Raw genomic sequence first — 21,641 nt, 5'->3', positions numbered from 1 at the left:
TCAGCCGTGTCACGACAAAACCAACATAATGGGTTTGCGACCAGCACGGATCCAGACCAGCCTGCGCATCCGCGCAGTCAGATCAGGATCCATGTTGTTCGCTATCAGTTTCTCTACTTGTAATAGAGTTGGTAAGCGAACAGCATGGATCCTGATCAGACTGCGCGGAGGCGCAGGCTGGTCTGGATCCATGCTGGTCGCAAACCCATTATGTTGGTTTTGTCGTGACGCGGCTCAAATGTGTTTGCCAAAGTATCAATGATGCAGAGCTCTGTAGAATCGGATTGATTCTCGATACAATTGTGTGTCTTCTTTTTACAAATAATGTTGAATTAGAGAGAAGCAATTTCAGAACCCCTAAGAAGTTAAAATTGTTTTATTACTTTAATTACGGGGGTGCAATTGCTTTCATACTGCAATATCACCTTAACTCGATCGCTCTAAACAACCTGGAAACATTATGTCGAAATTAAACGAGAATAAAGATTACAAAAAAGCTTACTTTTTCTTAAACGTTTATTAAAGAACGATTTTTAGTCTTTTTGGTTTATTCGTCAACCTATAACAGAAAATATTACCTGCAAACTATTGCAAATTATATAATTGAAAAGTTAAACTAACATTGAAATGATATGTTTGTAATGTGAGAAACAGAAGGCCTTTCACAGCGTACAGATAAGCGTACTTTTAGAATTTTACAAAAATGATATACTTTACTAAAACCATCAGTGTCCTGTGTCTGAAAAAACATAATGATAATCGTTTGATAGATACATGTAATAAGCAAACAGCGGGACTAACAGACTTTTGTAATTGGAACTCATACAAAATGTTACCATAACAATTGATTTATAAATCCACTTCTCGGTGTTGTACTTTTATATTGTTATGTTGTTTTTTGCAGATGAAAAGTTTTTGCTGAGCTGATTCACAGGGTGGTCTATAGTCATGATATGATGGATTTATTCAGGTTGCTAAGTGATTGGTGTGACCCTCTCAGTTTGCCAGGCTTGCTGAAACTAAACATGCTTTGCCGATCTAGCAATTTATTTGTATATATATAAACATATTTATAAATTTAGCTTGAAAATAGCTAACGTTTCGGAAACTGCTGTACATACAACTTGAAACAAGCAAATGTTGACGATTTATAGATATACTCATACTGTGCACTGGTACCTTGCTATAATTGTTGACCTCCTACATGAAGCTACAAATATTTCTTTCTATGCTATCATTTTTATTTCTAAAGAAAATTATTTTTGGTATCTTGTTACAGTTTTAAAAGAAAAGCTTGTTGCAACATAAATGAACTTTTGCTTTCTTAGCTCTATTGGCAATTAGTATAATTATAGTGAATTTGTATTTTGTATAGAAGACACAATACTATTTTATTTACGATTTGCTACCAGTACTTCACGTGAGTTCAGCGCTATTTTCTTCAGGAATTGTAAAACATCTTACAAGCTCTCTCTCTCTATATATATATATGTATTGTATATATTCAGTCTATATATATTGTATATATTCAGAAACACATTGAAAGAGACAGCAAAATTCTAAATAAGTGCAAATTGAAACTAGTATACTGTTGCTAACGTGTTGAGCAAGAGAAATTGAGTTAAACATATCTTTGACATTTATATAAATATAATTCGAAACTAGCCAAATGACGTAATTGTTTTACATGCAACAGCAAATATTATTATCTCCTATGGATATAAAAGCCACTATTTTTATTCTTTCATTCATTTAGGCCATTTCAGTTGAGACAAACGCATTCTTTTATACATACAGAGTCGAATAATTTTAACCAGTATATATTCATTTCACATTTACTTACAGTAAAAATAAAATAAGCTAGTAAATACTGCTTTCTTCTATCACGTATAGTGTTGTCGATAAATAGTATTAATAGCTATGAATTTGACTTACTTTAGTAATTTGTCCTTTACTATTTGTATTAATCCTCACCTACTGACACAAAGTTGGAGAACGAATATTCGAGAACAAATATTCGAGTGCCTAACAAAACATATCTTCTTGTTTCCCTTTCTAGGATTTATAGGTTTCAAGTTGTTTGTACAGTATCAATTCCAAACATTTAAATACAAATCATATGTATTGTTATGTATATAATTTAAAATTTATGCAAAAAAAGAGAGAAAAAGACAGTTTCAGCAAGAATGGCAAGAACGTATTATGTCCTTTTAAGTTAACGAACAGTGTTATGCTCTCCAAACGCTTATTGTCCGCTTTCAAGTTTCTTGCTTTACATGTACCCTACTATTTAAAGGTAAATATAAGACGATTAGTCTGTTGTGTAAATAAAACATTTTTGGAATGCATATTTTTGTGTTGCGCCCTCTGTGGTCACACCAGCGACTTACCTCCTGGCCAATCAAGGAAACTCGTGCCTGTTTGATTACAGTCAGTCCTGTGCGTAAATGACGTCAGAAAATGACGTCATATGTCACCGTCATATGTTACTTAAGTCCGATTTGAGATTGACTATTGATAATATCATTCAGACATTTTTTTAATTTTACACCGCAACAAAACTATGTGAATAATTTCAGGATAAAATATATTTATAAATATCAGAATCATTTTTATGAAGTACAAAAAATTAAGAAAATTTCTTAGTTGAACCTCTGTATCATTTTCTGTTAAAGTGAAAACAGGACTGACTGTGAAAACTACAAATTTAACTCTTGAAATCGTATTTGATTATCACCTATATTTATGCAAATTCATACATTTCATTTTTCATCACAACCGAAAATTTCGATATAAAAATAAGTTCTAGTTACACATGTCAGCTTTCTTACTTATTTGAAATGATTGTCCTCAATAAATAAACGAATAGGTATAATTGATAAAATATATAACAAAATGATTGATCTGTTTAGAGTACATGTATAGATAGGTTTAAAGCAGGTACGACTTTTCTCCGATAAATTAATGTCTATATGATTTTATACTTTTGTTATTTTTCCATCGACAAAAGCTTTGTACAGAGTTTTCGTTTTGAAATCATACCTTGATGTACTTATACAATTATTTTCCAAGTGAATTTCAGAAAATTATCTTTGATGTAATTAGTATGGGGAAGATAGGCACGAAAAATTGAACTTTTTTATATATAAGAATTACCGCCAATTACCACGGTCGTTACCATTTGTTAATATCTAATTTATAAGCGTTTGCCTCATTTGATTGAAGGGTTCCTAGTTTTCTGAACGCTTTTTCTATTGAATAACAATACAATAACGCTTTATGTTAAATGTTAAAGTTTTGTTAATTCAAACATCTTTATGTTTTAAATCTTCAAAGAATTCAATTAAGCATGAATATATTGGCAATAATCCAAAACAACGATACTTAAATCTCATTTTTCGCATCTTGCATAAATTGTTACATCATCTATGGCGCCATGCTAATGAGATTCGGTTACCAGAAGCAATTTATATTTAAATAAGACAAAGATTCGTGCACTTCTGACGACAGTGTGGTTTAGATCTATATAAAGTAGCACGTGCGATCTAGAAATGAGTATCGAATCTATTTATATAATAAGCTCATTTTCAAGGTACGAGAAAAACAACGTCTGCGACACGTTTCATAAAACCCTTGCTGCCGGTACAAAAGTACGAGGAATAAATAAAACATTCACTCGGGATGATCCTCGGGCTTTGCGAAATCCGTTTAAAACTGGTGATTGAGAAATAATATTGGATTAGTAGTCGGTCACGTGCGGAGAAATTGGTAAATACTGGTTAGTTATTCAGGAAAGCCTGTTGGGTGGACCGTCCGTCGACAAATGACCTAAAATATGTTGAAAGCGGCGCTTAAGGTATTAGCACCCTAATGCATTACCTCCGCGTTGAAGAGTATTCAAATAGGCAAGAATTACTGTTAACTACATTGAAAATGAGGGCCATGGGCTCAATCCCCAGAAGGGTCAACTTTTTTTCTTTTAACATTATTTATGTATCTCTCATGTCCCATATGGAAAGAAAAAAGTGTTTATTGGCTAAATTATGCTAAATTTAGTAATAAATATGGTACCTGATATTTTAAAAGTGTAATATAATCAAAACTAGACGGTAAAAGTATTTCATATTTTACAAGATCAACCAATATACTTTTTAAAAAATATAGTGAAACTTTGAAAACAGGCACTCATTTGGGTAAATTTTAAGAATTTTTTGAATTAGGCTCCCTTAGTAGAAAAATGGTCAGACATGTGGTAAAAATGGGTGGGGTAGGGTAACATTTTTATACAGATTTCATAAATTTTAAGTAGAAACCATAATTTTGCTTATGTGGATTGTTAGCTGAATGGTACTATTTGTTTCTTACCAAAAATTCATGGGAAAACATTTTTCATTAGAATGTTATTGCAGATTATTTAAAGGTTCCTCATTTCTAAAAAAAGGGCCCTCATAACATCCTAGCTTGAGTTTTTCTTGCATAGCAGACTGGCGTTTCCGTAAGTTTTACCCATGCCGGAAATTTCATCTGGCATGGGGGGTGCCAGATGAGTCGCGTGCCAAACAACAACGTCATTTTAGCGCCATTTATGAATGAACCGCGTTAAAATGACGTCGTTTTAGAAGGGAAATATGTCTTAGGATGACGTCATTTCGCCGTTGTTATTTAAGTTGTAAGTTCATACGCTATTGTAAGAAAATAGTTATGGATGAAATGACTTTAATTTCCATGAACATATATCATATTGAGGTAAACCATTTTAAATATGAAATAATATGGCAGAATATGCAAGAAAATATATCTTTCATATGTTTGCGGTTAGGATCGGAATATCCGTCCCTCGGGAACCCGCCCATGGGCGGTAACTCGGCAAGCCTCGTTACCGCCCAATGGGCGGGTCCCCTCGGGGCGGATATTCCGGTCCGAACCGCAACATATGACAGATATTATGAAGAAAAGTGGCCATAACTTGATTTCCGTACGGTAAACTTTGTTTAAATTTTGCATACAGGCGTACTTTAAGGTATACATCTGACCTATGATGTTATTTCTTTAGTTCCTGATAGTGCCCATTAGGGTCCTAATACCTTAACAGTCGAACAAACAAAACGCAGTTACTTTTTTCTCCTTTCGTTGCATTTTGTATCATGTAACATTATGTTTTTGCGTTACAATTTGAGGGCGAATAACTAACGTCAATATTTGATGCTTTGGCATTCTGAATTGTGGATCGACAAACGTTTGCTTTCTGTTTATAGATTTTCTATCAACTTAGACATTTGGGAAAATTACATTTTAGTAATATCGGTTAAGAAAACACAAATCCTCGTTTAAAGTGTGGTTTTATTTCCAGAATTTCCAAATATATTTCTTTGACTGAAATAAAAACTTACTTAGATATGTGCATCAATTTTCCTTTTATGAAAACAATGACGTCATAAATTTCTTTTTAAAAAAAAACTTCAGCTTTTCTTACATAACTGTATGTGTATTTTTGGTTCAGTCAAGCTCAGTATTTTCGGTTAATTAACGCCCACTGTTGTGCATTAAATAGTGCTTACTATTGTTGGTTAAATAATGTTAACTATTGTCGGTTAATTTAAGTTAATCACAGCTTATTTCGTACTATTGTCGGTTATGTAAAACACGCTATTGTCGGCTTAAGTAAAATCACTATTGTCGGTTAAGTAAAGATTACAATTGTCGGTTAAAAAACCTTACTGTTGTCGGTTAAATAAAGATCGCTTTTGCCGGTTAAGTAAATGCTTACTTTGAAAGGTGATGACGCAATCAACTTTTCGCAAATACAGCAATTTAGAACGACCTTTGGGGGTTTAATTGTATATGCTACAAAACGTTCTGTGATCGAGTGCTCTTTATTTATTGCTGAGGGATGGAACATTTAAAATGCTTGTAAAAGCTGATTATCATGTTATCATTTATTTGCACTTAATATTTTTCTCAATAAACATTTTTATTTCACAGAATATCCGATTGACGTCATTTGATAAAAACGTACCCAATGTCAATGAACTGTATTTATTGCAAATAATAGGAAAAAATAGTGTTATCAGAAAGTAGAAAACGTGTCTGCATATTGTAACACTCATCGTTTTTCATCATGTGTTTAATCATTTTTGTAGATACAAAGAGATATATACAAAAACAAATCATTCTTTTTGTCTATATAAAGCATTGTTCATATTTCTATTTGTTTAGGAGGACTGTTCGACAGTGCCCATCACCTGTTAGACGGTAACGATTCTCTCCATAGCTCACCAACCCGTCGCTCCACCCCTTCACTTGTGAACATTCCCCCACCGAAACGTAAATCTATTCTCAAAAAAGACATTCAACATAAGGATGAATCGGAAAACCTTCTGGCCTCAAATAGGAAAAACGTCTTCTACGGTATTAACAAAGGGGAGTCGAAGTCGTTCGACAGTAGTAACAATGGCGTTCAGACATTTATAGGTATCAATGATAATATTAACACGACTGCTGATCAAACAATCTCTCCTAATGCAATTAAGAACAATAACATATTCGATGAAAATGTAAAAACGGGTAACTTTGAGAACAATATGCACCAATCGAACCTAGCTCAGCAGCCTCTACCAAAGAAGCAGCCATCTTGTGATTCCTACACGGACGAGAGTCAATTAAATACATTTGACAAATCAGAGGAAGAAATTCTTTTCAGTGATAGTGTAGCTCTAAGTGCGTTTAACCCAAGCAAGGCAAACATTTGGCAAAACTCTGATATCCATGGTATTATAACGTGGCAAACCGACACAAGTCCCTCTGACAATCTCGAAAATGATGAGAACTATTTTTTGTCTCTGTCACGTGACCAAACGCCCTCGGAGGATCATGAACCTAATAACGGCTTCCATATCTCATCGTCATCGTCACAATTTTCTCCAGACAACATGGACGTTAGACAAACAAGGGATAGCAGCGATCATTCAACTTTTGATTCAAATTTTGACTGTGGTAGTGATTATAGTAATAGATCTAGCAATAGAGTGATTCCTTTAGAACAGTTAATGCAGCGAATCCAGCGTACACCATCGTGTGACACAACTCCGACCATTCCATCACCAGGAGCGAGCGGATGAATACTTTATTCATTAGGTATGCACTACTTTTATCAATATTAATCCATATAACACTTAAAGCAGCTCCACTGCGGTCCAGAAGTCTAAATACATAAAATTTAAAATTCTAACATAAATCAAGTGATACAATTAATATGAACAAATCTGCAAAAGATAATTAAGAAATATACTTATGCTTAATACTATCATTATCCCGCTTTTGCAAGGCTTTTCATATGTGGGTCATTTTGTGCAATAAAGATGATCCACGGTAAACAGATTGAAGAAATCATTATGATCTAAATTTTTGCACACAAGTTATGAGTCCTGATCAAATGATGCACAAGTCTCACAAAAATATATTTCCAATTACATGTTCTTCTTGTCATAAAACCTCAGTGGAGTCCCATTGGTATTTTGAATGCATTTGAGCCGCGTCACAACAAAACCAACATAGTGCGTTTGAATCATCCATGCTGTTCGCTTACCAACCCTATTACAAGTAGCAAAACTGATAGCGAACAGCATGGTGGTCGCAAACGCATTACGTTGGTTTTGTCGTGACGCGGCACATTTGTTGGAAAAGACCATTCGTCATTTTCAGTATGGACTGACTAGATAGCAAACCATGCTGACAATAATAAGTCAGCACGGACAGGCCGTCTGGTCTTTGTCTGCACTGGCGGCATAGGTAGATTCTGAAGCTGCCAGAAAGGTCAAGGTCAATGTTACAAGCGTATAAAAATGGCAAACAAATGTGAATACGGAATAGAATGAATTCAATTCATCAAAATTAGTTAATTATTTATTGTTCAAACTTCATGGTGCTTGCTGATCTTTTTGTATACATTCATATTAATTTATTGAACACGAATTACACGAATTTTACATGAGAATGACAATGCCTAAATTTTGCTTTTCTCAAGCAGTTTTGTTTTTCCCCTTTCTGTTAAGAGAATTCAGTGGTTGGGTTAGTCTACCTATGGCCACAGGTTCTAAGTCAAACAAACCCTTAAAATCCGGACCACTGTTACTTTGCAGCTATTTATTTTTAATGTTTTTACGACCTTCTTGAAAAATAAAATCTAGAAGGCATTCCAAACCATATAATAAGGAATCGAACGTTAAATGCATTTTCAGTGGAGATAGGTTGAGGTCATTTACAAAAAATCAAATTCTTTGATTACATACAAATTTCCGAAACAAAATGGTATGTTTTAATTAATAACTATGTTCACAAGTGAGATATTTATAACAAAAGTATGTGTTATTTTTTGAACACCCCTCCTATTTAATGCAAGACCAATACCTACGACTGCTCGTGTTTTTTTCTTCAGGGTTGGCGTGACGGTAATCGGTAGTACTAACATCTAAATTCTTCTTAAGATTGCGTTTATCAGATCTTTAAAACGATTCTTTTGAAGCATAAAACTGGAGGGGGAAATCAATACCAGACTGGCTTTAATTTATTTAACATCGCTTGGTTACCGAAAAGTTCATGGCCGATCATCGGCAATATAAAGATCTTTTGAATCTGTAAACATTTATAAAAGAAAATGTAAGATGTATTTTTAAACGTAGAGATCAATGAAAATGTTATTTAAAAAGTACGAATGCGAGGGAAACGAATACTTATTTTTACTTCCAAATCTAAAATGGTAAAAACACTTTTACGACATAATGTCGTCTGCTTGTGAACATTTTGCTTGGTGGCATTTCATTAAAATATAAATCAGATTTCTTTAATTAACTATTTTTGACATTTTGTTATTTCTTTTAGGCTGATACTTTTATCAAATAGGAAATTTAATACATCTGTACATACAGAAGTAATATCACTGTCAGAATGAGCTGTAAGACACCTTTTAATGCTTACTCAATCCTAAACATGCCATAAAAATCACATGACATGTGACAGGGTGTATGGCCGTTATTTTATTTATGAATTTTAAGTAACAAACAAAACTATTCCTTGCTTGTTTTGCGGGGGATATGACAATAATCAAAATGCGGTCTATTTTACTACATATACAGTAAAAATAGCCAAGAGAGAGAAAAATATTTTTCGAAATTAGGCAGGGAAACAACAACCAATTTATGAACATTTTGTCATTAATTAGTTTAGGAGATTTCTTTGGAAATCTGATATTTGAAATTAACGTTGTAAAAAAATAACGTAGTGTAATTCCGAAAAATTTTAAAGTCATAAACTATTCATAGAATCATTCAGAATAAACTTGAACAGAGAATAAAAAGAAGAAAAAGTTCAAATGTACAGTCTCAATCATAATTATTATTAGATCTATTTTTAAAATCAGTACTTAGATTATTACAGAATATCCCCTACATCAAAGGGTACTGAGAGAAAAACTTGAATGAAAACTGCCGAGCAAATTTGATTTGTCCTCTGATAAGTAATAATAATAATGAAATAAATATTTCAATAACTTTGAAGCAAAGCGATGAATCTCCGGTGAACCACCCAGGGCCATCATTGTCCTCTTGTGGTTCCGAGATTAATTTAAGATCTCGTTCGATATCATTGAAAATGGCCCATGATACAAACAAGTCATAAAAGAAAACTGGATCATAAAATAAAGCGAAAGGTTATCAAGTAATGTTTTGTCATCTAGAAGATCAATGATGATGCACTGGGTCGACCTTCTGTGCAAAATTAGAAAAGAAATGCTGACATTGCGTTAAAATTTGAATCAACATGTATTCTTTTTTAGGTTTCTGAATGCTAATGTTAGAATTTTTTTCCATTTCTTTGTATTTGTGTTATAAATAATGCCTGAACATAAAAACTGGTCACTTCTGACAAAAAGGATAGGTCTGCAGCCTCTCACAGTGTCAAATTAGCTGGCTTTAGATTAACAAATAATCCATTGATCATGTATGCAGATAAATGCCGGGAGGTCTTTCAAATGACAGACCGTCTTTTGAAGTAATTGAGACCTCTGATTTCATTTCTTGCCGCTCAGTTATTCAATTGTATCCTGGAACACTACTTACTGACTAGGAATTCGATCTACTGGCACTCTGCCAAGTTGTATTCCCATTACGCCTAAAAGTCAGTGATGCCGCGACTCTGTTATCTTGCGTCTCCGATTTCCAAATCAGAAATAAACCATTCTGAGATATAAATATTTTACAGAAGACGCCGTGTTTGTGTGTACAAGTAAAATAACCCTATTTCTCAGTTTTATTATATGTGGTTATATGATGAGTTGTTTTTTATCACTCCAGACTGAAAAAACTCCATCACGTGACTGGTCAGCGTAAATACACCAACAAAGTCCATTTGTTTTGTGGAAGAATATTAACAATGTGGTTGCAGACGACAAGCGGATGATACCGGATACGTCAAACGGTCACATAATGCACTTACCTCTTCAGTAACATGGGTGATCTTTTCTTAGTTGAATCTGTAATGGTTTACACAGGTGGCGCTTTCAAATCAACCTTATTCATTTGTTGAAAGTTAAACTGAGGACGAATGTATTTATTTCATGGAAGTTGTTTGTGTATATGTTATAACATTTGTGACCCCGAAATCAAAATGATGGCCAGAGGTTTTTTCTGCATATTGTTGATTTCCAGTCTTTTCTAGCGACAAAAAATTGTTAAATTGTTCCGATTTGCAGATTATTTTGGATTCAATAAAATGCATGTATGTGTCCATTTAATGCCAACATTTCCTTATGTAGATAATCGGTTTTTTTTTAAATATTACATAGATTTAGCAATTGGTTTACATTTATTATCATGATACCCCTTTTTTCAATCCATTTCATAATAATGAAAGTTTTTGTGACACTTATTGAATGTAAAGGATCCGTAATGACATTCGGCAATTTCCGTGACAGCACTTCATGTTTGTGACTTGTTCGGCATACTTCAGTTGTTACTGGATACAAAAAACTAAACACGACTGGAAAATGACGAAGCATCAAGTTCATATGCGTTACTAAAACGGAAATTGCCGGGCAATACGGATCTTGAAGGTGTACTCATTTAAAGTGCTTTTAAACAAAACATGTTCTGAAAATCGAAATACCCTTTGATTATGGGGACATAATAAATAGTTTGAACGTTTTAAGATGCATTAGAATGCTTTTATTTAGAGACTAGTTATTTACAGTGAAAGATACTGTATTGTTAATTATTATGCTTTTTGCTCAATATTTACATAACCGTCTAGTCGGTTTAATACTTGATTAGATTCTTACAGATTGAAAACATCAAATTTAGGACTCAAGAATTCAAGACCAGGGTTATTTTGCATAATAATGTGTATTATATATGAATACAAAAGTGGTCTTTATCTCAAAGGCTCCCATACAGGCTGTCTATTTATCTTATGCTATTAGAATAAACAATGTGAAGTTATTCCTCCCGCAATCCTCACGGGATTTAAACTCATACATAAGACGGCCTTTATCATAACTATCATTATCTGATTCATAATTGCCATTACCTGAATCATAAGTGAATGCAGTATTACTCATCCAGGACTTCCTGTAATAAATAAGACAGTTCTCTTAAATTTGTTTCAAACCTAACGTGCTGCCACAGGGGCATACGAGCGCCTTTCTAGGCTTTATGCGATTTATTGCATAGCTGGTGGTTAATATTGGTAAGAAATTGGCTCTACGCCATGCAATATGTGCCCATAAAGCATACCAGAAAAAAAACGAAACGATTTGTTTCTTTAAAAACAGAATTAATAAAACTGCAAAGTAATGAAATATTTGTCCTATGAAATCGGTAAATGAATTTGTACTTTAATGGGTCCTCTTTATATTACTCTCATTATCACTTTCAGTAATTGAAATTGTTGGGGAGTTTCATTTTGTCGTATCAAACGTCTGATCTCTTTTACACCCAATGTATTAATGTGCAATAATGTTATTTTTTCAATTAAAACCTCTTTATTCAATGGTAATGTTACAACATTGTGAAACTCCTGTGTAATTCTATACGGAAGAGATATTTTTCCTCTTTAAATTATATAGATACATATACACTCAGTTCAAATCTAAACGTTCTTATTTTTTAGTATTTAAGTACAAAAATGAAATTGATAACGACAACAGAATGAGTTCTTTATAGTTTTATAACTTTTAACAAAAGCAATGGACTGTCATATTACGATTGACTAGATTGGATAATGGGGCAATTTTTTTAGGCTCTGACAATAACAGTGGTTACACGGCGTCATGGGCGCGTCACTCAATGTTCAACTTAAAAAATGTTTCACTCCGGCCGGTACCCGCTTGTTCCTAAAATAATGCAGGAAAGGGCAACAGAGTCACCGTTTAACCTTAATAGTGCCGATGTGACCTAAACTCAAACATGCAAATTATGGAATGTTTGCATATAGAATCTTAAGTCTCAATGTTGAGACATTGTTTAATTTTACGAGAATCAGATTTAATAGCGTTAAGAAATTCGACTAAGTATATATATCATTTTCTACCTTTTGTCGCCACATTATATACATCTTAATGGTTTATACAGTGTACTAATGCTCTTCAAAAAAAACCATCAATTGTAAAGTACTAGTAAATTAAAACGTAGAATGATATTGGGAAATTTAAAGACATTTGCACTCGGAAAAAAAACCCATTTTATATTGGTTTAGAAATTAAACGGGAATTGTATGCACTTTCCGACCTACGCTATTTGGATTCCGTATAAAAGTACAGGATTTCTTCTGCAGGAAAACAACAACAGTTGTAAGGTCAAGGTCACGGTAACTATTTAACTACGTTACAGATAGAAATCTGTTAAAGTTTGTTTCTAAGACAGGAATATTTGGCTCCTTTTTTTCTTTATTAAGGGAGGCATTTGCTACATTATTCAATTACAGAAGATTAGGAATAATGTTGTTTTCATTACTGAAGTGTTACGTATCTAATAAAGTATTCGAACGTTTTAGCGTCATTACATAAATAAATATCCTGTCAATTGTGGACTTCAATTAAACGTAAAAGAATCTGAGAAAACATCAAATTTTACTGTGTTAATCATTTTTTAAAACATTGTTGTCCATTCTACCTCACATCTGCTTTGTAATTTTGCGTTCACGGTATTATGCACGTGTGTTTATTGCCATGGTAATTCTTTATATGTACATGTTTATTTTATTCTATTTATATCGTATTATAGAGCCCAAAACACAACAATGTCTGAAATTGCTGACACTGCCCGTGACAATTATGGTTTACTGATTTCAAATCAATTGTTGATATAAATAGACTGTTTGCCCTTTAGGTTTGGAATTGTCAGTAATTGGCTGCCGGGAAAGTTTCTTGGTAAATGGAATATATGAAACTAATACGCCATTCAACCCAGCTTCGTATAATAAAAGTTTGACATATCTGATCAAAAACTTGAGAAAACAAGAATTTTACCAATACTCAGCGAAATTTATAGTTTTAGGCGTAAATCTATTTTGTATTGCATTAATTTTCACCGGACTGTTTGTTGCATCAACGTCACTAGATGAAATATTAGACTGAACGTAAATTGCGGAGAAATTGGCTTACATGTACACTCATGTACTTTTCTTGTAAATGGTGACATTTTCCCTGGTAAGTTATTGGATTAGGAATTCCTGAACAACCGCGACATAGCTATTTTAACAGCAAATAATCTTGGTGTTTCCTGTCGTCTGCTAAAACGACAAAAATTGCGCAAATGTAAACCTTTCTACTCATTGAATGTTTTTTTGTTATTTTTTTTTTTAACAATGGAATTTAATATTTGCATTTAGAAATGAATGCTTTACATTTTAAAAGTATACTGGGATTTGATTATTTCCCAAATACTTGAAATATTGCTGCGTTCCTTAGAACACGGTTGCGTGCTATAGATCGATTTTCTACGTGGTTTCTATGGATACGGTTTATCTCTGTATTGGAACTAGTGGCAACTCTGATTTTATTTCCAATCCATTTAAATGGACAGGATAAAAAAAGCTATAGTCCGTTTCTTGAAGGTGTAATATCAGAGTACCTTAGACTCATAATGCTCAAAAATAAAACTTTTCACAGCAAACTTTAAAAATACGCTTGTGTAAATAAGGTTTTAATGTAACTTAATACCGTGTATTTACTGGTTTATTTCCATTTAATATTTAATTTCATTCACATATTGCAGTAAAAGCAATCTTAAAAGGTTGAAGTTCAAAGACGTCATATTATGATTTTGTTTTAAAAAAAAACAGCATTGCCAATGTCTTGGAATAGCTTTTTCTATTTCTATATGTTTAAAATATCATATACGTATATTCTTTTTTCAAATCGAACAGGTTTAATATAGTCTTTAATATTTTTAATTGGTTTTTATTTACTTATTCCATGAGATAGGAAGCAATAATGTACATAAATCACAAACAGTATTTTGAGAAGAGCTGTAAATAGTGTGTTACGTAACTAAATTTTATTCAATTTTTAGAGGACTAAATTATTCACTTTTTCATTTTTATTCAGACTTAAGAATATGAGCAAAAATAATGTAGGCTAAAAAGGTTTAATCATTCAATCAAATTTGTAGCAGATTCGATTCTAAACAAACCCTCCTATAACTTAAGATATGAATATTTATTATCAGAATACATGCATATTCAATTAGAAAAAAAAACATGCATATTCATGCATTTTCATTTGATAAGAATGAGATATGCAAATTTTAAGAAAAACATGTAGACAAAAATTTAACTTATTTTTATTACACGAAAGTAATATTTTCGAAATAATGACTGAATAATTTATACATCGTGACGAAATTTTGCGACAATATGTTATTAAGTAAAACGTACTGGTAATATAAGTAGGTTATTTTAGGATTTCCATTATTGTGCTATCTTTTTCATTAACATTAATAAGCACACATGTTTTGTAATTAGATCTACATAGAATCAGAAACATTTACTTTATTGAAAACATTTATAAATATAGGCTATTTCACTTCTAAATATTTCAATAAAAACAAATTTAAAAGTTATATATACTTTTTTTATATCTAAAACGGTATTGAGATGCTTCAATTAATCTGCCGATTTTTTCTCAAAGTTTTTTTTTAAATTTTTTTTTATTCTAGATGACGTAATAGTGACGTATTTAATCACGTGTTCATATTAATTCTAAAATCCTGCTATTTAAAAACGAGTAGAATGTTGCTCTTTTGAACTTTAATCTATTTCTTCTCTCTCGCGAAATTAAGATCTGCCTTTATTTGAGAGTGAGTGAATTCAAATAAAAGATTGAATAAAAAAAACTCACAAATTTATGGAGAAACGATAATACTTCATATAAAAACTCTCCAATCTTGTAAAATTGGTTCTAAAAGTGATGGATGACTAAATGCCTTATAAAAACAGTGAAATGAATTAGATAGTGAAACATATAACGAGTGAACTTTACAATCTTTAAGGACATAATCTATCAATGAGCGCAGCTTAGAAATGATATTTTTCACTGGAATTATCCCGAGACGCCGCGTATTGATCTACGTTCCGTTGTATCTGACAATACAAAGACATGAAGTCAAATCTGGCGCCTTCGAGAAGAAAACTAGCGTAATCGAACCGTTTTAAGATGCTCTGGATTTCTTTTCTTTTCCCTTTTTTGTAGGAGATTTTGAAGAATCATTTTTTTTATTCTAAAGATATTTTTCATTTTTCTTTCCTTGTTAATTTCAAGCACCCACGTCTTGTTACATGTTTAGATGAATTAGAATCTAGTCATTGTAAATTTTTTAAAAAGTTAATTCAAAATATGATTGTTCGGGTCAAATGTAGCCAGAAAAAAAGTTTATTATTAAGATAAAATTATGCTTTTCTTTCATTTCATTTTTGTATTTTCGCATTTGATGCAATACTTGACTAAGTACATGCATTTAAGCAAAAGCTTGTACGAAGACGCTTGTTTTAATATACGAAGTAATTGTGTCCTTAAAAAGTACTTATTTAGACATTTAGTATGTATTTGTTTAATTTCTTAAGTACGAACAAATTGTATTTACACGAAAAAAATATTATATGTACTATATTACATTGAATTCAGACTTGAATGCTAAGATGTCATATTTAAAAGCATTTATTTAAGAAATTTCAAATATGATGATTTGTTTCTATATACAGGTATTTGTTTGATTTTATATTACAGAGAGCATTTTACATGTATAAATACAATATTTCCATAATATTTCTTAAAGGTACTCCACTGAGGTACGGCCGAATGTCACAAAAAAAAGTAAAATTTCACGAACCGATATTTTTTTGTTACCTGCGAGTTAGGGACATTCAAACAGAATCAGTGATACATTGATATGTGTTCTTTGGATTGGCAAGTCGTTTGAAATACATATTTTCTCCAATTTTGTGGGAAAAGCGTTTAAACACCCTCAGTTTGCAAATCTGAATAAAAACAACGGTCACGTGATGATTCTCGGGATGACTAAAAAGCGAAACGGAGAATTTTTTGTGTATCGGCAGCAACGAAAGTGCGAAACCGGAATATACCAACAATCCATAAATTTAAAAGCAAATAATGGGTTTGTTTGTTAAATTTCTTGTTGTTCACATATGTTCTTGTGAGAAAAATCTTTCAAAAGCAATTTCAATATATTTAAAGCATTACACTGTTGTAATCATGTTTTTTTCTCCATTACAATGATGAATTTAGCTAAACGTACGGAGTTCGAAACTGACATACACAAATTTTACAAATATTCTATGTTAATTTGAGAGCTTTCGTGTAATTATTAAATATTATGTATTAACTTTGTAATGGTTAAAATATCATGATATCTAGGCTAAGAAAATTTACTTTGTCAATCAGTGTAATGGGTCCTATTTCAAAGGTTCACTTTGGTTTATCTGACACCCGTTTCAGGAAAAAAAACTTCGTAATACCTTTTATACAACGAACATGAATTTGAGTATTGTAAGCATATAAATCACATGCACACACAGAATGTTATTCCAGAATTTTCTCTTTAACTCTGATCAAAGCACTGAAAGCACTGGCTAAATAGAGAATGAATCCGGCCTCATTATAGGACATTTAGGCTTCAACTTTATTAGATAATATTTCTAATGTATGTCTAGTGCACATAATTAAAATTCTTTAAGAAAAAAAATCGATCTCCTTTGCTAGATAGATCTGAAATTTAATATTTATCATTTTACATACATACTTGCATATTTTATCCGCATTGGATGTAAACTTTGTTGATGAAAAGATTACTTATGTTTTGATCTAGACATTCAAAACTATAGGTAATTGATACCTGTTTTCATGCACATGGAAACATTATCAGAAGGTCGGAAAAGAGTTACAATCTGGCTCTATTAATATTATTATTATCATTATTGATTTTTAGCAGATATCCTGATAATTTTTTTCTTATTGGAAGGCCTCCGTACTAGTGATGGGTCAATTGAGCTGTGCTTTAATGTTACCAATATATTGAAAGCTTCCCGGTGGAAAAGAAATTGAGAGCGTTATAAGAGTAAAAAAGGAAAAACTGGAATAAAGACAATCAAGGCGACGGCAACGTTCACATGACGCAGCCCCCGACATAGTCAAGCTTCCACAGCAGGGTTATTGCCGTGACTAGTGAAATAAACTTAAAAACTGATTATATAGTTGTTGTTTTTTAAAAACCCTAACTTTTCTTTCAAATTTAAACGAAACAAAAAAAAATCATGATACAGCAAGACAAATGTGAAGGGCAGGTAAGTAAAAGTAACTTTAAGAATTCAGTAAAATATTATTAACCTCACCTCATACAACAACCATTGCTTAAACTATGTTTTATAATACTTCCAACTCCTAGACGTAAAGGGCAATGCATATATAAACCATTGTTTTTACTCCTTATAGCCTGTTTATCATGGCATACTCATTGTTAATAGTTTTGTAAATGTTTTTGATAAAAAAAGTCGGGTTCATTTCCCGACTATTTTGAAAACACGAGTGACTGGTTTCAAAAAAACTACAATGACTAAATATTGATCGGATGCATTTCATTGCATAAATAAATTAGGGAGAGAAACGCTGCTTTTCTTTCTTTATAGCACGAAAACCTTTACTTTTCTCTACTTTTGTCTCTTCTTTCTTCCTGTTTTTCATTTTTGTTGTTTATTCTTTTTATTTACCACTTGAAAGCCTGAAATTAATGTTTTCATTGATAATTTAGCTGTGGTCCTGTTTTGCTTGGTCGTGTGGGTGTTGTATTCATTGAATGTTACCATTCCTTTTTGTATTTCTGATCGAAGATTAGGAAATACAAAGCTAACATTCAATCTCATTCAATTTCACAAATAAATCTGACTGTCGAGTAGTGGAATATATACATGTCGGACTGTTTTGGCGAGAATATTTTTGTTAAATTATTTACATCAATGTTAAAGAACAGGTTTATCTTGAACAAAAAACCTCGAAATTAACCCGAAATGCAGTGAAAAATCTAAATTTAGTATTACTTGATTTTATTCAGGCATTGTTCGTATATCTTCTCCGTGGTGCAAGGGTAACGCGCTCGTTTAGTGTGTCTGGGGTTCAAATCCAATTCAAGGCAATTATTTTTATAAAGTTTCTTTGTTAAGGAAATAGCCACGATATGCAAGGATAAAGTGTGGCTGTCATAAAAATGAACATAAATGATTTTTGATGCAACTCTAGTCATGCAAAATGTTTCAATCTCTGGTACCAAGCAAGAAGAAGAATTATAGTACATAAGAATAAACTTATACAGGAAAATAATACAGTTGTACAGTGCGATTTATATTGCAAAGATCAGAAAATACCACAGAGCTTGCAGCCTTTTGATTTATCTTGTTTTTCGTATGTATTTCTGGAGATTAAATGGGTGGTTCTCGTAATACTTTAAAAATTTATAAGATTGTGTATTAAAAGCCTTTGTAAATTGTTTCGGAAATACTGGATATCGTTTTGAAAATTTTAGAGCTACTTAAGTATTTTAAACACGTGAACGAAAAATTTCACAGTAACAGGAATTAAAATTAATTCCTAAGTATTTTCGATTATAGTGATTATACCGTAATCAAACGTTAAAGGTCTCCTAAGAAATGTTCTTTGGAATTAAAAATTAAGTGTAAGCACTAGAACATAAACCACCAGATTGCTTGCAAAATCTTTATCGGCAGGATAAATTGGTTCACAAAATATGATTTTTCACAGTCAAGATCAAATGAACAGACTGTCATTTTCTTCCTGTTACCGAATGATACGAACAGACTGTCATTTTCTTCCTGTTACCGAAAAAAAACACACCAGGAAGATTTCAAGTAGAGGACACGTCACTGACAGAATGTTCTTAATATTTGAATAGAAAAAGAATTTGTTAAAGCCAATTTATGAAAGAGAAATCGGGGATGCTACTTATTAAATTATTTGCCTATAAAAGAGGATTTATTTTACTCGTTTAGATTATTTTTCAAAAACAAAAGTCTCAAAAAGCAAAGGTTAGCTGATATTTAGATGTAAACCGCGACATATAAAATTAATTTACCTGTGAAACTGGAGTGAAAATGTGATAGTTTATCCGTTTTTTTCTTCAGTGCCTTCAGCACTTTGATCTTATCTGTAGTACAAGTAAACTATATCGTTTTCACCAAAAAAATCATTAAATTCTAAACAAGTTTCTAATAGAATCATAAACATTTATTGTATCATAGTTTGAAGACTTTTTTGTTGAAAACGTGTCAGAGTTAAATCGAATTCATATACATGCACAGTGCGTAACTGGAGTGCAGGTAATAAATACCAACACTCAGAGCATGCCCATTGATGTATTCATTCTTTTTTTTTGGGAGGGAGGGGGGGGGTGCTTTTATGAAATAACGATAGAAATGCCACATTCAGAAGCTAGTTCATAGGTTTTTTTCTGGGGTTTCATATTGTTACAATAGGAAACGTGCATTTAATTTTGCCTATGGTATGAATATGATGTAATTGTGTGTGGAACGTGTATGTACGATCCTATCAAGATAGCCTACGAAACGTCACTCATTACATACACAGATGCCCGTTTGTGCCAGAAACAATTTTGCAAAGGGGGCACCTGAGTTCTTCCTCCACCAGTAAAACTGAAGAGTCGCAAAAATGACCTACACAGTTTTGTGTGACGTAACCCCCACTCCATCCCAAATACAAACAATCAAATCAAATGAGACATGTCATTAACTGTATTTGATTTAAATACGTTATAGATAGCGTTAAATACTTTTATTAGTGTGATTACACTGTGCTCGTTTTAGTATAAATATCACCGATGCATTATGTTTGCCTTAGAATATTGAAATTGAAACTGAAATGTCAATGAAAATAATTGTACATGTATATAATATCTTTCCGTTTTGTCTAGAAAATGACCCGCTTCGCTGGCGTTTGATTTTTCAAGACTACGAAATTGCTACCTTGATTATCTTTTATACAGTTTTTCTTCGTTATACTCAAGTTATATAAACATGATAGGTTAGAGAGTTGAGAAAAAATCAATAGACTTTTTTTTACCCCCCGTTTACTCTGTTGTTCCAAAAATGTCCGTTGCGTATTTTAGTTATTACCCTATGAATTGTGGGTAACTTCTGTAAACATGTCTGGGAAAACCAACTTTCATTTTTGCATCAAAAGCTAATGTGAATATGCATTTTCTAGCATAATTGTTGTTAGAGGGTTGGTTAAAGTGTAAGTTATTGTTATTTTAGTCATAATATTGTGATTTGTGGGGAAATTTGTATACATTTTTTTTGGACACCAAATTACCCGTCAGACCTCAGTGTAGCCCCTTTAAGAACACGTGACTAATAATATAAATAAAATAATTCTACCTTTTTTTAAAAATAATATCCTTGAGAAATATTTTTGTTTTTTGAAAATGTCTTATATGTTTCATGTTACAGATGCTTGAATAAATACACAACCCACTTGATTGTACATGTCAAAATGTTATTTAAATGGCAAAATAACAAAGTTCATTACCTTTTTTAGCCCTCTTGTTTCATCATTCTTTTTTCTTGCCATAACATTAGATGCTTATTAAAGTTATGACTTCATGTTAAAGAAAAACATTTAAATGTCATGGTATTTTATACATATTAAATCTGTATTTAGATTCATAAATGTCATATTGTACCGTTTACACTTTTATATTTCCTATAAACCGAAATTAAGATAATTTTGTGTACATGCATTTGCCTTATTTCAATATATTAATGAGAAATAATTATTTTTTGTTTGTAACAGAAATGTATTTACGGTACATCTTTTATTTTGATCTTTGGTTAGTAATTTTATATAAAAATACATTTTGTACAATAGAAACCAGATGAATTAGTATATTAATAAGAAACACGTTTGTTTTAAAGCTGCATGCCTCCAGATGAGCCAAAATATTTCAAGAAAAATCTGCCTTGAGGAAATTGTATTAAGGTTTTAAAGAAAGTAAAAATATTTACAATTCAAGAAATAATTTACATGTTCTATGAAATTAACGACTGATTTT

At 32.0% G+C, this 21,641-nt stretch overlaps 1 protein-coding gene across 4 annotated transcripts in view; it reads left to right on the top strand.

The window, feature by feature from the left end:
- Positions 1 to 15,183, top strand: part of LOC132730353 (potassium voltage-gated channel subfamily B member 2-like) — a 131,136-nt gene extending 115,953 nt beyond the window's left edge. For all 4 annotated transcript variants that reach the window (XM_060716261.1, XM_060716259.1, XM_060716262.1 and 1 more), the window contains exons 5-6: positions 6,217 to 7,134; positions 10,347 to 15,183. In XM_060716261.1, coding sequence (XP_060572244.1) covers positions 6,217 to 7,118 — 902 coding nt within the window. In that variant the 3' untranslated portion in view covers positions 7,119 to 7,134; positions 10,347 to 15,183. The remainder of the gene's footprint in view (positions 1 to 6,216; positions 7,135 to 10,346) is intronic.
- Positions 15,184 to 21,641: the final 6,458 nt, after the last annotated feature.

The sequence above is a fragment of the Ruditapes philippinarum genome, unplaced genomic scaffold (assembly GCF_026571515.1).
Source record: "Ruditapes philippinarum isolate M1 unplaced genomic scaffold, ASM2657151v2 ctg62_1_1_1_1, whole genome shotgun sequence".
Taxonomy (NCBI): domain Eukaryota; kingdom Metazoa; phylum Mollusca; class Bivalvia; order Venerida; family Veneridae; genus Ruditapes; species Ruditapes philippinarum.
The sequence above is the reverse complement of the archived record's forward strand: the minus strand, read 5'-3'. Positions and strand labels throughout refer to the sequence as shown.